Below are 21,311 nucleotides of genomic sequence, written 5' to 3' on the forward strand. Positions count from 1 at the left end.
CCATCTCCTCCTCTCTTCCTCTCCCCCTCCTCCTCCGACTCACTGTCCAGCCAGGGAGACAGGGAAACAGCTAAAGCTCCTCTTGACTGGGCAGCCCTTACCCCAGAGATAATACTCTGGGTCACCAGGTCAAACCCTCCTTTCAGCAGCTTTGCTGAGTGCTTTGGAAACAAAGGTTATCAGAGATTCTCTTTTGGTTTTGTTTTTTTAAGATAAAGAAAGCTGTTTCCTTCAAAACATTCCCCCATCCCCTGGCCGAAGCATCACAGAAGGAATCAAACTGACAAGCAATTCTCAGCTCCAGCTTCACTGTCCAGGCCAGGGACTTCTCTTCTAGTTGCCTGGGCTGCTGTGTCACAGCAGACTGAGGTCCTCAGGTGGGTCAGAGGCACAGTAACCACCTGACAGACTGGAAGAGAAGCAGGCAGGGACAGGCTTTTCCACTGGCATTCTAGAGAGGCCTCGCTGCTGCCTGCAGGTAAGGCCCCAGAGAGCCGTGGTGGAAGGTGCTGCTATTTCATTACCTCCTGAGACCTGCTGGTCCCCCTGGGATAAGGAACAAGCGACTCCATAATGAGAGGCCTCAAAAGACCACGGATGACAGCTGTAGGGCTCAAAGGCAACTGCTGAGACTCTCCAAAAAGAAGAGCAACTAGCAAGTGTGCCAGGCCTGTTGGGGTGCCAGGCCCTAGTTCTGTCACTTTCCATTTGGTTTTCCTTAGTGACTATTCATAGAATAACACTAGCTTCCAACATTTATTGAGCATTTGTCATATGCCAGGTCCTGTGGTGAGGACTTCACATTGATTATCGCATTTAATTTCCACAAAAATCCCAGCAGGTATCTAATATTACTATTATTCCCATTTGCCGGTGAGGCCATTAAGACGCAAAGGGGGCTGGGCGCAGTGGCTCATGCCTGTAATCCCAGCACTTTGGGAGGCCGAGGCCAGTGGATCAACTAAGGTCAGGAGTTCGAGACCAGCCTGGCCAACATGGCGAAACCCCATCTTCTACAAAAAAAAAAAAAAAAAAAAAAAAGAAAAAAGCTGGTGTGGTGGCAGGCACCTGTAATCCAGTTACTTGGGAGGCTGAATAGGAGAACAGGAGAATTGCTTCAACTCAGGAGGTGGAGGTTGCAGTGAACTGAGATCGCACCATTGCACTCCAGCCTGGGTGACAGAGCGAGACTCTGTCTCCAAAAAAAAAAAAGAAAAAGAAAGAAAAAAAAAAAGACAGCTGCCATCTTGCGTCCCCGCGTGTGTGCGCCTAATCTCAGCTGGTCCACCCGAGACCCCTTGAGCACCAACCCTAGTCCCCCGCGCGGCCCCTTATTCGCTCCGACAAGATGAAAGAAACAATCATGAACCAGGAAAAACTCGCCAAACTGCAGGCACAAGTGCGCACTGGTGGGAAAGGAACTGCTCGCAGAAAGAAGAAGGTGGTTCATAGAACAGCCACAGCAGATGATAAAAAACTTCAGTTCTCCTTAAAGAAGTTAGGGGTAAACAATATCTCCGGTATTGAAGAGGTGAATATGTTTACAAACCAAGGAACAGTGATCCACTTTAACAACCCTAAAGTTCAGGCATCTCTGGCAGCGAACACTTTCACCATTACAGGCCATGCTGAGACGAAGCAGCTGACAGAAATGCTACCCAGCATCTTAAACCAGCTTGGCGCAGATAGTCTGACTAGTTTAAGAAGACTGGCCGAAGCTCTGCCCAAACAATCTGTGGATGGAAAAGCACCACTTGCTACTGGAGAGGATGATGATGATGAAGTTCCAGATCTTGTGGAGAATTTTGATGAGGCTTCCAAGAATGAGGCAAACTGAATTGAGTCAACTTCTGAAGATAAAACTTGAAGAAGTTACTGGGGCCGGGCGCGGTGGCTCAAGCCTGTAATCCCAGCACTTTGGGAGGCCGAGACGGGCGGATCACGAGGTCAGGAGATCGAGACCATCCTGGCTAACACGGTGAAACCTCTTCTCTACTAAAAAATACAAAAAACTAGCCGGGCGAGGTGGCGGGCGTCTGTAGTCCCAGCTGCTCGGGAGGCTGAGGCAGGAGAATGGCGTAAACCCGGGAGGCGGAGCTTGCAGTGAGCTGAGATCCGGCCACTGCACTCCAGCCTGGGCGACAGAGCGAGACTCCGTCTCAAAAAAAAAAAAAAAAAAAAAAAGAAGAAGTTACTGGGAGCTGCTATTTTATATTATGACTGCTTTTTAAGAAATTTTTGTTTATGAATCTGATAAAATCTAGATCTCTAATATTTTTAAGCCCAAGCCCCTTGGACACTGCAGCTCTTTTCAGTTTTTGCTTATACACAATTCATTCTTTGCAGCTAATTAAGCCGAAGAAGCCTGGGAATCAAGTTTGAAACAAAGGTTAATAAAGTTCTTTGCCTAGTAAAAAAAAAAAAATAAAAAAAATAAAAAATAAGACATACATAGAGGGATTACTTAATGTACACAGTTACCAAATGAATAAGCCAAGGTTGGAACCCAGGCGGTCTGGCTCAGAGGTTATACCACGAGCTGCTATGTTATATGGCCTCATATCACCTTATGCTACTACATCAGACTCAGAAGATGCAGGGGGAAGTAGAAGGAACTTTAAAGACAGTCTAACCTATTGCACTCATTTGGATAAATGAAGAAAAGGGAGAGCCAGAGAGGTGAACAGTCTTGCCCAAGATCATAGTGCTTGACACTGTCAATCTTCCGGATGCCAGCCCTCTCCCAGGGCTTCCTCCAGCACTTACAAGCACCAGCTATGTGCACGGTGGTGTGGTGGGGGGGAGGTGGCAAAGTGCAAAATCAAGAGGCCCTCAGCTTCTCTCTGGGCTTTGGTTTCCTAAGCTGTAAAATGAGGAGTTGAACTAGAAACTCCAGGTTCAAAGGTACCTTCAGCCATAAAGTTCTGAGCATCTACGACTCCAGGACATTGAGAATCTTGTTAGGAAGCAAGACAATTATACATAAAAAGTGCATGCAACCATAACAACACAGACCATACCACAAGACAGTCATTAAAATGAACAACCAGACAGTGAGTTCCACTGACATTCAGAGCATCCTATAGACCAGGAAGACTCACTAGAAGAAAAAAAGATGTGGGCCGGGCGCGGTGGCTCAAGCCTGTAATCCCAGCACTTTGGGAGGCCGAGACGGGCGGATCACTAGGTCAGGAGATCGAGACCATCCTGGCTAACACGGTGAAACCCCGTCTCTACTAAAAAATACAAAAAACTAGCCGGGCGAGGTGGCGGGCGCCTGTAGTCCCAGCTACTCAGGAGGCTGAGACAGGAGAATGGCCCAAACCCGGGAGGCGGAGCTTGCAGTGAGCTGAGATCCGGCCACTGCACTCCAGCCTGGGCGACAGAGCGAGACTCCGTCTCAAAAAAAAAAAAAAAAGAAAAAAAAAAAAAGAAAAAAAGATGTGAGCTGTTCTTCAAGAATGGGTAGAAACTGAAAAGAGAGAGAGGAGAGGAGGAGGATTCACCAAGGCAAAGGAAATGACAGGAGGGAAGAAAGGGTGGGATTTGCCACAAGGATTACTGAGTGAGACCATAAAACAGGCAAAGCCAAAAGAACCTAGGCCACATTGCCAAGTGGGAGCAAAAAGTACATGAGCAGATCTGAATCTGAACCCATCTGGCTTCTTGGTAACCTGGTAACCTATGGCCTTAATTAATCCCCACCCTGAAAGGATGTTGTAAAGTGACAGAGTAAGTAAAATACCTAAAGGAGTTCCTGGAACACAGTAGGTGCTCAATCAAGAAGAAAGTGTTCTGGGTGCAGTAGCTCACGCCTGTAATCCCAGCACTTTGGGAGGCTGAGGCAGGTGGATCACTTGAGGTCAGGTCAGGAGTTTGAGACCAGCCTGACCAACATAGTGAAACCACATCTCTACTAAAAATACAAAAATTAGCTGGGTGTGGTGGTAGGTACCTGTAATCCCAGCTACTTGGGGGGCTGAGGCAGGAGAATTGCTCAAACCCAGAAGGCAGAGGCTGCAGTGGGAGAGATTGTGCCACTGCACAGCCTGGGCAACAGAGTGGCACTCCATCTCAAAAAAAAAAAAGTGTAAGTCTTTAGGGACCCGTGTGGTGGCTCACCTGTAATCCCAACACTTCGGGATGCTGAGGTGGGAGGTCTGCTGAAGGTGAGGAGTTTGAGATCAGCCTAGGCAACATAGCGCACGCGCGCTCTCTCTATATATATATATATAAAAAACTAAGGAAGTATTCAATCAATAGTAGCTAATAGCAGCAATGTAATTTTTCATCTTTTTTTTTTTTCTTTTTGAGATGGAGTCTTGCTCTGTCGCCCGGGCTGGAGTGCAGTGGCCGGATCTCAGCTCACTGCAAGCTCCGCCTCCCGGGTTTATGCCATTCTCCTGCCTCAGCCTCCTGTGTAGCTGGGACTACAGGCACCCGCCACCGCGCCCGGCTAGTTTTTTTTTTTTGTATTTTTTAGTAGAGACGGGGTTTCACCGTGTTAGCCAGGATGGTCTTGATCTCCTGACCTCATGATCCGCCCATCTCGGCCTCCCAAAGTGCTGGGATTACAGGCTTGAGCCACCGCGCCCGGCCTAATTTTTCATCTTGTGTTTGTTACAACACCAAACAACCTTATCTGTAAAGTTCTTCTACCCTCCATGGTGAGCCTTGCTTTCCCTTGTTTCCTAAACGTCACAGGCTCTTTAAGTGCAGGACTCATCTTCTTATCCCTACCATCTAGGTATAAATGTTGTTTAAAACACAAGAATTATGGAACCGAACAAGTAGTGTATGACAGTGGATTGTAGTCAGGCCCCCAAATACAAAGAGCCAAAGTAGCAATGGTGCAGATTTACCATTCCAGAGGCCAGAGGAAGTGCCACCGCTCAAACAGAAACAGAGGGATCCTGCACCCACTCCTTGCTTCCCAGGGTGAACACCCTGATGAAAAAGAGTTTCTTTGGATTTTTGACTGGGAATACAAGCTTGATTACCAGTGTCCCTGCTGAGAGCCTAGACACTAATAATATACAAACCAGTCTTATGATTGGAACCTTAAAGGCATCTGCAAACCACAGAGTTAATTTTCAGGGTACGCCTCATCGCTCAAGTCAACATTTCCTTTTGGTATTTAAAGTAACCACACAGAAAGAATCACATTTGAGCAGATTTTGTGCTCCAGCTGCCTGCAGTCTGCAGCAAAAGAAAAACAAAACATAAAGATGATTCGCCAGATTTGGTCCCAAGCAGCTCCCTTGATACTAAATTGGTGAGCAACTCTATGTGTGCCCAGATCATTAATTTTCACAGGGAGCAGGCATGACTATGGGACAGGTCTGCCTCCCATTTAAAGCATGTGACTTCCTGAACTCAATTCCCCTTGTCCATGCCTACAAATGATAAAGACAATTTTTTTAAAAACCATAGAATGCTTCTATTTATTTGCCAAGCAGTGGTCAATGAGTATTTGCTGAATGACCACCATGTGCCTGGAACACATTCAGACCACTGCAATGGACAGACACCACTTGCCCCCTTCTAGTCTCTTCCTCACTAGTTCATCTGCCACACTATGGCAACACTGACCATTTGCTGACCACGTCATTACCTGCTTAAAAGTCTTCAGTAACAACCAACTGTCAATGGGATAACATCCTAGCTTCTATTCTTCTAATAATCTGGCTTCGACCTACACTTTCAATGTTTTCACAGTTTTTCAACCTCTACCCTAAAGAATGGCTGCTCCCTCTGTGCTCCCTGCCTCTGGCTCTTGGTTCCTGCCGCTCCTTTTATCAGCTCCTCCCCACCATTTGAGGCTTCTGCTTCCAAGCACAGTTCAATGCCACTTCTTCCACCAAGTCTTCCCAGAACTGCGTTTTCTAGACAGATGGATCTTAAAGTTTGGTTGTGTGCGTGTTTTTTTTCCTTTTCTAACCAACAGTATCTTTGGTGGAGAGCCTGATGAAAGCCATGAAACCCTCCCTAGAAAAATATACATGCCCACAGAATGACACACACAATTTCATGGAGTCCTTGAAGCCAGTCCATGGACCCAGACTGAAAGTCACTGATAAAGATCTCTATCTGAGTACTAAGTCATTCACTCAAATATTCACCGGGAACCTACCAGTCTTAGGAGCCGTGCTGCTTCTAGAGACATAAAAATGATATCACAATCGTCTCCTCAAGTAATCCACAGGCTAATGGGAAACGTGTCATCATACTGTGATAACTGCTTTAACAGAAGCATAAAAGATGAGGTAGAAACTTCAAGAAGGCATAACATGAATCTATTATCTCCCAAACTAGGATAAAAGTTCCCTGAGAAAATTTTAGGGTAGTATTATAATATCTAGAATAGTGCTATGTGCATGCACACACACACACACACACACACAGAGTACATAATTAGTATTTGTGCAAAGACAATGGAATCAATAAGATAAAAAGAGCAGGTATAGGCACAGTACCCACATACACCAGAAACTCTTGAGATACAGTTAAAATGGTCCCACTGTGGACCAACTGTGCTATACAAATTATCCCAAGCTGGGTGCGGTGGCTCACATCTGTAATCCCAGCACTTTGGCAGGCAGAGGCAGGTAGATCGCTTGAGGTTAGGAGTTAGAGACCAGCCTGGCCAACACAGTGAAACCTCATCTCTACTAAAAATACAAAAATCATCTGGGCATGGTGATGCACACCTGTAATCCCAGTTAGTCAGGTGGCTGAAGCATGAGAATTGCTTGAACCCAGGAGGTGGAGATCGCAGTGAGCCAAGATTGCACCACTGCACTCCAGCCTGGGTGACAGAGTGAGACTCTGTATCAAAAAAAGAAAAAAAACAGCCAGGTGCGGTGGCTCAAACCTGTAATCCCAGCACTTTGGGAGGCCGAGATGGGTGGATCACGAGGTCAGAAGATCGAGACCATCCTGGCTAACACGGTGAAACCCCGTCTCTACTAAAAAAATACAAAAAACTAGCCGGGCGAGGTGGCGGGCGCCTGTAGTCCCAGCTACTGGGGAGGCTGAGGCAGGAGAATGGCGTAAACCCAGGAGGTGGAGCTTGCAGTGAGCTGAGATCCGGCCACTGTACTCCAGCCTGGGCAACAGAGCGAGACTCCGTCTCAAAAAAAAAAAAAAAGAAAAAAAAAATCCCAGCCTAATTCATGGCTCTTTTCATCCTGAACACGTTCAATCTCTGCCCCTATGGAGGAAAGGTACCATAAGATACTATACTTTATGAGCCCCAAATAGTTTATTTTCACCAAGAAACACTGTAAAGTAACCACATCCCTTTGTTTGGAGGCTTTCTGTACAGATTTGATTCACTTGCCACCCCTTCCTGTAGAACAGATACTTCTACAGGAGTATAAAAGAGCCAATGCTTCATTAGTAGGAGACAGGGCTTTCAAAGGTCACATACTTGAAGAAAAGAATTAAGTGATTTGGGTTTGGGAAATGTGATTCTCTTTTATAAAAGCCAAATGGGTAGAGCATGTGTTGAAACTGGACTTACTGGGTTGTGCTGGAACTCTTCCATTATTTGTCACTTCTGCCTTGGCTGTAGCTTAGAAGTGATGTTTAAGAAACACTGACACGGCCAGGCATGGTGGCTCACGTCTGTACTCCTAGCACTTTGGGAGGCCAAGGCAGGCAGGTAACTTGAGGTCAGGGGTTCGAGACCAGCCTGGCCAACATGGCAAAACCCTGTCTCTATTAAAAATACAAAAATTAGCCGGCTGTGGTGGTGCATGCCTGCAATCCCAGCTACTCTGAAGGCTGAGGCAGGAGAATCTCTTGAACTCAGGAGGCGGAGGTTGCAGTGAGCCAAGATTGCACCACTGCACTCCAGCCTGGGCAACAGAGTGAGACTCCATCTCAAAAAAATAAATAAAAAAGAAACACTGACATTCAACAGCAAAGTGGCAGAGGCACCCACCAGAGCTCGGGCCACAGAGCGCAGGTGTTCCCACCCTTCTGCTTCTTAGTACCACTGCTCCAGTAAAGAGCTAGGTCCCACTACTCTAGAAACAAAAGGTTTACTTTTTGAGATAGACATTTACGCCGGCAATCTGTTTATTCCTTCCTCCTAAAAAATATGAATTTTATTCGAGTATGGTTTTTGTGAAAATCATTATGTCATATATCCACTGAATATCAAAATTAGAGCTCAATTAACAAAATTAGAGCTAAAATTATCTATTTTGCAGTTAGATAAGTTCATAGAATAATTATCTTCAACAGTTACATCTCATATTGTATATATTTATCATTTCTTTTCATCTTTATTTTTAATTCTTGCTAACTGGCATTCTGGTCTGATTATATTGTGCATACCCTTAACGAATTATGTTGTCTGATGTGACACAGCAGCCACTAACAACACTACTAGTGATATAACTCAATGCTCACTACACTGTTTTCCAGGGCATCTGGAGAAAAAAAAGAAATGAGGGGATTTTTAGAAATTATGTTCCTATATTTATTATTTACACGAGGTTTTCAGGACATAGATAATTCCATCACAATTTTAGAGAGTAGTTTTATTGTACATTAAAAACACAAACTGGCCGGGTGCAGTGGGTCACGCCTGTAATACCAACACTTTGGGAGGCCGAGGTGGGCGGATCACTGGAGGTCAGGAGTTTGAGACCAGCCTGGCCAACATGGCAAAATCCCATCTCTACTAAAAATACAAAAATTAGCCAGGAGTGGTGATGTGCACCTGTAATGCCAGATACCTGGGAGGCTGGGAGGGAAGCAGAGGTTGCAGTGAGCCGAGATCGTACCACTGCATTCCAGCCTGGGCCACAGAGCAAGACCCCATCCACCCCCCTCAACAAAAAAAAAAAAAAAGAAAGAAAGAAAGAAAAAAAAAAAGACTGGGTGCGGTGGCTCACGCCTGTAATCCCAGCACTTTGAGAGGCTGAGGTAGGAGGATCACCTGAGGTCAGGAGTTCGAGATCAGCCTGGCCAACATGAAGAAACCTCGTCTCTACTAAAAATACAGAATTAGCTGAGCGTGGAGGTGCATGCCTGTAATCCCAGCTACTCAGGAGCCTGAGGCAGGAGAATTGCTTGAACCTGGGAGGCAGAGGCTGAGGTGAGCCAAGATTGTGCCACTGTACTCCAGCCTGGACAACAAGAATGAAACTCCATCTCAAAAAAAAAAAAAAAAAGAAAAGAAAAACAAACAAACCAAACTGGTGAGCCATGGGAATTGAGAAACAAATCCCTGCCCTGACAGGTAGAGAGGACAGGATGGGACAGATCCCGGTACTTCCACAGCAGCACTCCCTCCGTGGCACTGCCTCCACACCACTGCACGGGGGTACTACACTACACTGGTGTAGAACACCAGGGCTCAGAGCCAGAGGTGGGAAACCAAGGGCAGAGTCTACCTCTTGGCAGCCACTAGATCAATACAAGGCTTCAGAACATCTCACTCCCTGACTCTTCTCAAAGCAATGCTGCATCTAATCTCTAGACAGGAAGGGAAAACCAAAATGTCACCACTGTAAGCCCAATGGAACCCCACAGGGAACAAAACCCACCTGCCTTCTAAATGTTCCTAACCTCAGAAAGACTGCCCAGAGCTTGCAAACAAGTCAGGCCAGGGCTCCTCACACAGAACGCTGGGGAGGGGTACGAGGTGGACGGCCCCGGTTCTGAGGCTGTGTGACCTCAGTTTGATCACTGAGTCACCCATGGCCTGTTTCCTAATGAAGAGAGGCTTGAATGAGATGATCCGTAATTCTGGAAATTCCGTATTTGTCACCAGAAGATAATCTGACCTATAGATCTCATATAACAATAACGTAAATAGTTTTGGAGACTGAGCAAAAGGTTTCCTCATCCCGCCTCCATCAGATACCCCTCTACAGCACCCTACAACTCCTTTCCTCCAGGACCCAGAGCACTAAAGCAACCGTGTGTTGGCATGAAGTCACAAGGCCCCAAAGTGGGTCTGTGATAGAATAATCCAATTTATCCTTCCTAAATGGCCTACTCCACAATGCCATTAAGGGGTTGGCAGGAGAGAGGCAAAGGGAGGATGACAGACAGAACATTTTCATACAAAAGCTTTGTGAAGACCCAGGTTTCCATAATAGATTATGTCCACTAAAATGAGTGTTTAGATTATTCTCACTAGGGCTGGCTACTAACTGTTCCAAATGAAGCTATTATTATTTTATAACCAAAGTATATTTTTATACTAGGGCTTATATGTACCATTAGGGAAGAAACAATGTGAGCAATTCCTCATGCCAACTCAAAATACCTCTGCATGCAAACACTCCAGCATTTAGACCATAACATCCCCTAAGAAAGAAATTGTAGGATGCCTTGGCACATTCCCTAGATAGTTCTGTCATCAATTCAAAGAGCTTTTCCCCTTATCCTCTTTACCATTTTACAGAGAAAATGCCATGTTACCTTTCTTTTTTTTTTGAGACGGAGTCTCGTTCTGTCGCCCAGGCTGGAGTGCAGTGGCGGGATCTCCGCTCACTGCAAGCTCCGCCTCCCGGGTTCCCGCCATTCTCCTGCCTCAGCCTCCCGAGTAGCTGCGACTACAGGCACCCGCCACCTCGCCTGGCTAGTTTTTTTGTATTTTTTTAGTAGAGACGTGGTTTCATTGCTTTAGCCAGGATGGTCTCGATCTCCTGACCTCGTGATCCGCCCGTCTCGGCCTCCCAAAGTGCTGGGATTACAGGCGTGAGCCACCGCGCCCGGCGCCATGTTACCTTTCTACAGACACGCTTGGCTTGCTATTACCCCTTCTCATATCCAACTCTTGTGCCTCAGGTACCAAGTGAACCCATCTTAGCCAAACTAAAACTCGTTGGTGTCAGGCAGGAATAATTCCCTCCAATCCACCCCCTTGCCTTTCTGTTCTTTTCTTTTGGACAGTAAGGCCAAGAGAAGCAAACAGACTACTTTATATTTACATAGAGGTTTGTGATTTGCAAACCACCCACACATCCATGATCTCATCTGAGCCTCATAACAATGCAATGAGATAAACCTGCTCCCCCAGTAAGGTGTATGCCTACTCCTCAGGACTGTTATTGGGATAGCACACCATGAGCACACACTAGGTGCTGGCTGCTAGAGACATCTGCTATGGTCTGAATGTCTCCCCAATATTCATATGTTGAAATGCTCACCCCAAAGATGATGGTAGGAGGAGATCAGGCCTTTGGGAGGTGATCAGGTCATCAGGCCAAAGCTCTTGTGAATGGGATTAGTGTCCTTATAAAGAGGCCAGAGAGAGACCCTTCCCTTCTACTGTGTCAGATTAAGTGTGAAGGAGCTGTCTGTGAACCAGAAAGCAGGGCCTCACCAGACTGAATCTCGTGTTGTCTTGAACTTGGACTTCCCAGCCTCCAGAACTGTAAGAAATAAACTTCTGTTGTTTACAAGCTAACTAGTCTATCATATGTTGCTTTAGCAGCCCTAATGGACTAACACAGCATTAAACATAGTAAATATTATTTTACCCATTTTATGAGCGAGAAACTGAGGCTTGGAAGTTGGACAGCTGATTGCACGTAACTAGGCCTCTAGGGATCTAGAGCAAGCTATGAAGGTAGAAAGCCTGGTACGGGATTCTTTCCGCCACCATGGCAATACAGACTCCATTTGTTTTTAAAAACTTTGTAACTCTACACTTCCATTAGGCTTAGGCACACTGATAGAAGGGAGCCTGAAGTTCCAGTCCTAGTCCCAGTTCACTGCTGGTCACAAACTCAGACCTTTGTATCCCCTTCTTCATAATGAAAGCACTCTTTTTTTTCTCTTTTTTTCTTTTTCTTTCTTTTTTTTTTTTTTTTTTTTTTTTGCACCAAACGAATGTCAAGCTTTCAGATGAAAGGCCCTATTACCAGTACAAAGTATCATTTAATTACACTGCTGATCCAGCTCCAGTTATCTGCTTCCCAGCTCCTAACTCCCACTGGGCAGATTCTGAAACTGCATAGGAGATTAAGTCAAGAGAGGAGAACAGGAGAGACATTCTCTCCTTGAACTTTCTTAAATGGAAGAGGAGGGGGGGAAAAATGAAAAGAAAGGCCTATTTTCCAAGGAGGAGGCTGGGGCAATGATCTTTCCATTAGGCAGACCTGCATAAGAATCTATAGATTATTTAACGCCGGGGGTGGCTGTGGAGTGAAATAAAGGAACCTTTGTGCAATGCCAGCCGCAGCTCCCTCAGCTCTCCCCACAGCCAGGCATTTCACCCAACCCTTTAAATCATCAAGCTCTAATGCACCCCATCTGTGTACCGGCCTGAGCCAATGAAACTGAAGCCTGTGCTGACTTTGGCCTGGACTTGTGAATGAGCCTTTCTGCCCCAAAAGGGACAGGAAGGATATGAGGCCAACAAAGTATTTTTTTTTTTCTCATTACTTGTCTTCTCCAAGGCTCAACCTCCATCTATTCATTTATCATTTACTGAGATCTTGCCATGGGTCAGGTTCTGACCCTGAGACGTAAAGCAGACATAGGCCATGCCCAAGGACGTAGAAGAAGAGCTCAGGAGAAAGGAGTGAAGGAGGGAGGTGAAGAAGAAGGGACACTCTTGACTAAGGCACACAGCCCTGAAACACGCATACCTGCATATTCAGGGAATGTGGCTTGGTTCCGAGTGGCTAAAACAAAGTGGAGAGCTGGCTGGAGACCTAACAAAAAAGTCATGACTCTGCCAAATTGTCAAAGGCCCTGTACACTAGGCCAAAGAGATAAGACATAAATTCTGAAGGCCATTACCATCTCCACATACTCAACTTCTGCCCATTTTACAAGGCCCAGATCAAAGAACCACCTCCTCCAGCAATCCCTCCTGAACACCCACTCAAAGTAATCACTCTTCTCTGAACCTCTGATTTGACATCTTGGACAAGTTTTATGAGTTTCAGCTTCTTCATCCGCATAAAATATGACTCATGTCACCTACCTTAAAGACTTCATATGAAGGTTAAGATAACATTTATAAAGTGTCAAGCTGCAGTTTTTAGTACATAGAGGGTGCTAAAATACCTTATTGGTACCTCAATTTCTTATGATACATAGCACTGGTTCCCTGTATTAAAAAAATGATGCCTTGGCTTTCCCAGTAGATATAGGCAAATAATTTCTCTAGAGATTTCCAAAAAAAAAAAAAAAAAAAACCGACAACTCACAATTCCCCTCCAACTTTGCAAACCCAATTCCAACACCCAAGAGACCAACTCCTCTCTTCTCTCACTGACACCTTCTCACATTCAAACTTCCAGACTCAAGGGGTTCCCCAAAATTCAAAGGGAAGCTGAGAAGGAAGCTAAAGGCTGGCTGAAATGTAAGCAGCGTAAAGGAGAGGAATTAACAGAACCATAAAGAAAAGAAAGTGGGGCAGATTCACAAGTCTGGCCAGAGGATAGGACTCTAAGGGGCTGTATGCTTCAAGCTCTGTGGTCACCTTAGACCCTGGAGAATAGGCTAGAATAGGGGGTTCGGTCCTCAGGCCTGATTTGAAAAGCCTTACTACTACAGATGTGGTTATTTGGGCAGCCTTCTTCACCTCCTAGGTCAAATCAGCCAGCTGGAGAGGACTGTTCTACAAGAGCTGACTAGATCCTTCATTCCTCTCTGGCTGGGGCTACCAAACCAGAGACAAAGAAAGCAACAGCCACCTTTTCCAGCAGGTCTTGTAAACAGATGAGGAACACTGATTTAAAAACAAAACAAAAAACTTCATCTGGGTCTGTGTAGAGGTGGGTTGGTTTGTTTTTACTTTAATGGCGTGAAGTCCTGGTTCTGGGTAAAGATGCTTTTGTAAGGGAAAAGTCTCCCATGATCTCTTTCTCTTTGTCGTGCAGCCTAGTAAAACCTGTTTCTCTTCCCCTGGGAATCTAGGGCCAGGAGGGAAGCAGTTCCCCTGAGAACGCTGCCTGAAGGATCCATTTCCTGAATTGCACAACTGGCATGTTGGTTTATTTACTTAATAATCCCCCAGCCCCATCTTTAGAAAGCAGCTGCCTAAGCACCTCAGGAAAAATCGGGTTCCATTCTTCTGATCATGATCAAATGTCATGCCATTATTACCTCATGTATAAGCCCTAAAGGCCCCCACAGGCCAGACGGTCTGCTCTTCAACAAGCCACTTTTGGTCCCTGCCAAAGGCCACCCACTTTAGTAACTCCACAGTCTTACAACTTCCTGGGGGGCTCTCTCTTCTTGCTAAGAAACCCCTCTTACAAGACATCCTCCTGCTTTCTTAGAATTCACCTTCTGAGCAGGGAGCACTCTTCACTCTTCGTCCGCCAACCTAAACCAAGCAAGCTGAGCACAAGGCTCCCATCCATCCCCAGCCCTTCCCTTTTCTGGCCTGCAAGCTGCCAGCTCCCAAAGCCTCCAACAAGGATGACACCTCATTTCCAAAATAACAAATTAAACTACTACTCTGTCCCTCCAACTCAGAGTCACTTTTCAGTTGAGCGAGACAGTCATGTGGGTCAGCCCTCCCTGTACAAAGATGGAGTACAAATATTCTTGAGAGAGCCTGTAAACCTCTGCAACCTTAAGAGCACTAAGCGCCCTCCCCGAGGTAGGCAAGGAAGGCCTGCTGGAAACATGTACCTTGGAAATTAGTTCATCATGATTGGCCAAGTGAGCTCTGCAGTGAATGCAGCTGTAGGTCCGGTGGCAGGAAGGCAGATATGCCTGGAAAGTCTTTGATCTTGTCATCTTCACCATTGGCGCTGCTGAGTGTGGGGTGAACTCTGGGGCAGCCCACGAGGCACTCCCACAGGATGGGTCGCACGGGAAACACCGGAAGACACAGGTAAAGGCCGTGGTTTGGCAGCGGGTGGGTGTGGGGCAGGCTCCACACACTGGTGATGTCTTCGGCAGAAGAACCCTCACGCGGAGGTCTAGGGCTAGTTCTCAGCAGCCTGTAACATCAAGGAAAGAGGACTGACATTGGCTGATGGAGCAGGGCTCCCTACAAAGCAAGCAGAATCCAACTGCTACCCATGAAGAAGGCAACACTTACAGGATCAAATGACCCACTTCTCTGTTCCTTGTATTATGCCCAAGATACCCAATGAATGAGAAAGAAACCACTGGAGACTCCAGTCTCGCTGCTTTTCTGGAGTGGGAAGTTCAGTATCATCCCAGCAGTTTCATTAGACACCCAGCACATGCATTATCATCATTCCCAGGCAGCCCTAGATAACATCAGGCTTGAAGATGTGCTACCACCTACAGCCCCAGGGAGAGGACTCCTCAGGGCCCCCTCTCCTGAGCCAACCAAGGCAAGTGGTTAAAGGAGAAGGAAAAGTTTAGCCTCTAGAGGTTCACCACATCCAACAGTCACACCTGGGTTTCTCATCCATTTCCAGATGTCAAGAGTCCAATGCTTGAAGCCATCACCTGCAGAGGCAGCAAACCCCACACTCCAGGCTTTGCTTTAGAGATTGAGCATGGGATATAAAGGATCAAGTTCCCAATCAGCGGGATCCCTAGCGGTAAGCCAGCTCTTTCCGAAGAAGTGATTCTCTCTGCAATACACCTCACGCAGAAGTAAATAGTACATTATTTTTTTAAACCAAATGAATGAAATCGATGGCATAATCAGAATCCTGCATCTAAAATTCACAGTAACAGTGAATTTTACCAGAATTCCTTCCCAGCCCTTTGACTTCCCATTATTCATCCCATAGTACCATACATCTTTTCTACCACAGCCTCAGCTCTTTTACTGGGAACCAAGGACACTGAGAAAGCGAGGTGGTGCCAAGGTAACTAAGTGAGCAGCGAGTCCAAATAAAGGTCTGAGGGCAGGGCCACAAGGTCTAAGACTCCTCTGCTTCTCTGTGGCTCACCTGCCTGAGGCTTCCGCACCTGCTATCCCCTGGGCTTCACTAATAGGGGTGGTGTTTCCACTTGCCTACCTCCCAGGAGAGTGGGGAGTGTTAATTAACACCTGCGTCATGCTTTGAAGATAAAATTATTTAGGGAGATGGGGAAGGAAGATAAACAAAATCAGATCTTCCTGGCTGGACTACGTCTGGGATCCATCTGGATCTTTAGAGAAAGCCTGCAAATCATCATCCTCTTTTTCCTCTAAACCTCCCTGGAACCAAATCTTCCAAAGCAAAGCTGCCGTCTTCCCTGGAATCCTTCCCACCAAAGCAGTCACTGAGGCTGCCATACTTCTGGGACACTTTATATCGTCCTGAGTGGCCAACAGCACTACCTAGCACTAGGCTGAAGGACAGTATCAGTCACCACCCCTTATTCCACAGTGAGAGCACTCCTCTTCTGCAGCCCTGAGCCAAGGAGGCTCCACATGCAAAGCGGCCAATTATATGTGAGTTATCTGACTGTTGAAGGGATTCAGATCTCCAGGGGCCAAGGTACGATGTCGCCCCTGCTCAGCCTCCCACCTCTAGTTTTAAAGATGTAAAATCAGGTTATAGTGAACATTATAGCAACACTTGAAGGAAATGGAAGTGGGAAATAATTCTCTCGGCTTTGCCTCAGAGTTAGGCCTGACCATCACAGGAGACAGGATGAAAGATACATAAACTTTTGATCCAGAACCCCTTCATCACACCCTGGGCACACTCTGAGTAGCAGGTAAGGTGAATGACAAGACAGTCCACAGAAGACCAATGCATAGTGTTACAGGTAGAAAGGTGGTAGAGCGAAGCACTCCGCTTGGAGTTTCCTGAAATACCCTCAACCTTCCTTTTTCCTTCTTTTTTGAGACAGTCTCACTCTGTCTTCCAGGCTAGAGTACAGTGGCATAATCTTGGCTCACGACAACCTCCGCCTCCCGGGTCCAAGCAATCCTCCTGCCTTAGCCTCCCAGGTAGCTAGGATTACAGGTGCCCACCACCACGCCTGGCTAATTTTTGTATTTTTAGTAGAGACGGGGTTTCACCATGTTGGCAAGACTGGTCTTGAACTCCTGACATCAGGTGATCAACCCGCCTCGGCCTCCCAAAGTGCTGGGATTACAGGTGTGAGCCACCGCACCTAGCCCTTCAACCTTTCTAATATTCCTGTTCCATTCTCAGGATAGACAGCATGTCCAGGAAAGGAAGGGGTGGTGAGTTAGAGAGTAAGGAAATAGGAAAGACAGGCAGGGGAAAACAAGCAGTAGGTTTCCCCCAGGCCAAATGCTGCTGGAGTCCACAGCCTTAGCTGCCCACTGGGGAGCACACAGAACACCAGACCCATTCGTCTTACACAAACACAGAGGGGAGAAAAAGAAACAATGACCTGGCTGCCAGTCTGAGTTTAGAGAGCAGATACAGAGTCTGTTTTCTTAGACATGCAGACAGCTTCTAAATTATGCATTTCCCCAGAGTAGAATTATTTCTTCTCTCACTTCTCCTCTGAAGGAAACCCCCAAAAAAAGTTTACAGGTAGAAGTTTCTGGTTATGCTCAGCTTCAAATCTGAATCCCAAAACTTATTCAAAGCTACCTTCTGTGAAATAAGCATTTCTCGTTTGTATTAAATGCGAGTGTGTCACACACACACACACACACATGCACATTCCATCCTTACCACAGCTCTGAACCTAAAAAGACAAGAGAAAAATTTACCACATAAGCAATGGCCCAGGCTGTCTGGTGCTAGAAAGGCTCTGGAAGGCCTAGACAAGAGGCCTTAACACTTCGCTGTGGCAGGGTCACTCTGCTCCCCATTGCTCTTAAATATGAATAAACAGGCATCCTAGGGAGGGGACTCAGTTCCTAAGAAGAAAAAAGGAAAAGCCAGGTGTGGTGGCTCACACCTATAATCCTAGCACTTGAAACAGGATTGCTTGAGCCCAGGATTTCAAGACCAGCCTGGACAACACGGCAAGACCTCAATTAGCCAGGCATGGCTAATAAAAAATTAGCATGCGCCTGTGATCCCAGCTACCTGAGAGGCTGAGGCAGGAGGATTACTTGAGCCCAGGAGGTTGAGGTTACAGTGCACAGTGTTCACTCCAACTGCATTCCAGACTGTGTCACAGAGCATTAAAAAAAAAGAAGAAAAGAAAAAGGGAAGAAAAAGTGGCTTGCTGAAATAGGAATCTTGTTCAACTGGTACAGGACAAACTAGAAGAAATGAGAGGAGGTAAGTAGAAAGCAAAGAGAAGCAGGATCAAGAAAGGCCTATAGGTCCAGGGGCAGTGGTTCACGCCTGTAGTCCCAGCACTTTGGGAGCCTGAGATGGGCGGATCATGAGGTCAAGAGATTAAGACCATCCTGGCCAATATGGTGAAACCCCATCTCTACAAAAAATACAAAAATTAGCCAGGTATGGTGGCACACACCTGTAGTCCGAGCTACCTGGGAGGCTGAGGCAGGAGAATCACTTGAGCCTGGGAGGCGGAGCTTGCAGTGAGCCGAGATCACGCCACTGAACTCCAGCCTGGCAACACAGCGAGACTCCGTCTCAAAAAAAAAAGAAAAAAAAAAGGCCTGTGGGCTGAGAAAGGGGAAAGCAGGCTGCATGAGAGGAACAAGCTGAGAGGTGGGGACCAAAAACTCATCATCTGCATTGTCTTCTTCCCTTTTAAGCAAAAATTTTAAAAGCTTCTCGGGTCAATTCTCAGGAAAGAAAATTGATTTTTTTTTTTAAGGAAGAAATTAAGAGTATGGAGTTGAACTCATTCTAATTTTTGAACTTTAGCCCCTGTTAATGGTGCTTCATGAATCCAACTCACAGAACATAACCGTGGAGTCTAAATTGATTCCCAACAATCATCAAATGAGCTTGATATTTAAAAGCCTCGGGGCACATGTGCAAATGAAACACCATTTTCAGTGAACTAATAATCCATCACGTTGGAAATTAAAGGAAGATTTGCCGCCGCCCCAGCTAGCTTACAATGAGCAGCACGGAAAGAAAACCCATGTGAGATATTACGATTAAAAACAAAGATCTTCGATACAACACCTCGAGAGCCAAATGCACACAGAGCACATGCCAACCTGGCCAGCACCACCCGCCCCCGCCTCCCTGGCCAACAGGCCTTCCCCACAAGGGAGTAATTGCCGCTGAAACTCAAAACAGAACCTTCTGAGTGCCACCAGGATGGAGGGGAGGGAGGTGGGACGCTTTCGTTAAGCCACAGAGGAACGTGAGGATTGATGTGGAAGCAAGGCTGGACCACCACATGCCGAGCCACGGAAACTGACCCGAGAAGTGGGACTCTCTACAGGAAGGACACGGGACAAGGCTGGTCCCAAGGCAGGCCTCTGTGTTGTTGTTTCCATGGGGTGTCTGAGAGGAGGTGAAGACTGGAAAAGAAGTGGGCTCTGGACTCACACAAACCAGGTCCACTCCTTTCTAGCTGCATGACTTTCAGCAAGTTACAAAAACACCCTGATCCTCAGCTTCCCCATCTCTAATAAGATCAACCTCGCCGGGCGTGGTGGCTCACGCCTGTAATCCCAGCACTTTGGGAGGCCGAGGCGGGCGGATCACAAGGTCAGGAGATCGAGACCACGGTGAAACCCCGTTTCTACTAAAAATACAAAAAATTAGCCAGGCACGGTGGCGGGCGCCTGTAGTCCCAGCTACTCAGGAGGCTGAGGCAGGAGAATGGCGTGAACCCGGGAGGCGGAGCTTGCAGTGAGCCGAGATTGCGCCACTGCACTCCAGCCTGGGCGACAGAGCGAGACTCTGTCTCAAAAAAAAAAAGATCAACCTCCACAGGGTTCTACGTGTTAAGTGAGACTGTCTCAGTGCTTACACAGAGCTGGCGCACAATACACACCAAAATTTTATCTATTATTTTTAATGGCCAACGGGGGGCAAAAACAGATGCTGCTGCTTAAAAAAAAAAAAGAAGAAAAAGGAGAAGGCCTGCGAGTTCAGACAGACACAGAGTTTGGGGTCCTTTGGGAACATCCTATTTTTCCTCTTTCCTATTTATGTTGAACTAGATGCCTGTGTGTAGCCAAATTCCAGCCTGCCCCTTCCATTAGGATCCTTTAACTTGTCTTCAAGCAGCTCTTTGAGATGGTACCACTGGGACATCTCCCCAAATCTAGAATTCTCTTTTCAAGATGAGACAAAGCGGCAATAACATTGGAGGAACCACACACATGTGTTAGTACTGAGGTCCTTCTAAGAGGTGCTTCCTCAGTGGCCATGCTCTCAACAGCCCAAAGGTAAGCATCTCTGACTTACACAGCCCTGGCAGGCCATTGGGCCTCTTTCCCCCTTAAATCCACCCACTGCATGCCAGCCAGTGTTGTCTATTTAAAAAGGAGATTTGACCATGTCATCACGCTTACAGCCTTCAGAAAGGCAACACAGAGCAGTGGTTAAAAAGACAGGACCGGCTGGACACAGTGGCTCACGTCGATAATCCCAACACTTTGGGAGGCTGAGGCAGAAGGACTGCTTGAGGCCAGGAGTATGAGACTAGCCTGGGCAACATAGTGAAACCCTAAAAAAAAAAAAAAAAAAAAGAAAGAACCTGGAACTAGTTGCAAATCCCAGCTCTGTCATTTACTAGCTGTGTGACCTTGGACAAATTACCGAGCCTCTCTGGGCCTCACTTTCCTCATAAAAAATAGAGACAATAATATCTACTTCATATGGCTCACGTGAAGATGAACTAAGTTAGTAGAAAAGTACTAAGCATATGTGCCTGGCATGTAGTAACCATATAACACATTCCAGGTGTGTATTACTACTGATGCCCATGCATAGCTTCGGATTCAACTCATCCTCTACACCTTATCATCCTCCATCTCCATTTATTGAAATGACATTTAAGAGTCTACCACGTGTCAGGAACTCTTTTGTTGGAGGCATGTGGCAACTTGTACCACTCCTTGTAGGTCCCCTCAATACACCACGCTTACACTCCATGCTTCCATGGTTTTGCTGATGCCACTCCTTCAGACTGATACAACCTTCCCATCTCTCCTCACAAGGCCCTTACTTGACCATTGAAACTCAGCTCAAATGTCACCTCAACACTGGGCTTAGTGGCCTCTCCTGTGTTCACCTCCATCTTAACCCTACTGAAATCAAAATTACCCTTTCCTGCCTCTGTATCCTCTACTAGAGGTAGGCTCCAAGAATCATCTTTGTACTCCATGAACTCAGCAGCACAGGGCACACAGTAGAGGCTAAACACCATCACTGAACTGAACCTCCTCTGCTTCCCACTGGCTGCCCACTGGACAGGTCCACCTACCTGCACAGGTAGCAAATGTGATGAGGACCCTCCCTCCCTCTCCAAGCAAGGAGGAAGGAGGCGAACTTACTCTGCATCCCCAGACTCCATCTAACCCAATT

The 21,311-nt window shown here is 46.5% G+C and overlaps 1 protein-coding gene and 1 pseudogene across 3 annotated transcripts in view; one reads left to right on the top strand and one right to left on the bottom strand.

Annotated features, from left to right (window-relative positions):
• The window catches only part of LOC105476839 (yippee like 2), a 67,981-nt gene that overhangs the window by 32,986 nt on the left and 13,684 nt on the right, over positions 1-21,311 (bottom strand). For all 3 annotated transcript variants that reach the window (XM_011733097.3, XM_071082847.1, XM_011733098.3), the window contains exon 2: positions 14,626-14,939. In XM_011733097.3, coding sequence (XP_011731399.1) covers positions 14,626-14,742 — 117 coding nt within the window. In that variant the 5' untranslated portion in view covers positions 14,743-14,939. The remainder of the gene's footprint in view (positions 1-14,625; positions 14,940-21,311) is intronic.
• On the top strand, positions 1,244-1,899 carry LOC139359596 (transcription factor BTF3 pseudogene; annotated as a pseudogene).

The sequence above is a fragment of the Macaca nemestrina genome, chromosome 17 (assembly GCF_043159975.1).
Source record: "Macaca nemestrina isolate mMacNem1 chromosome 17, mMacNem.hap1, whole genome shotgun sequence".
Taxonomy (NCBI): Eukaryota; Metazoa; Chordata; class Mammalia; order Primates; family Cercopithecidae; genus Macaca; species Macaca nemestrina.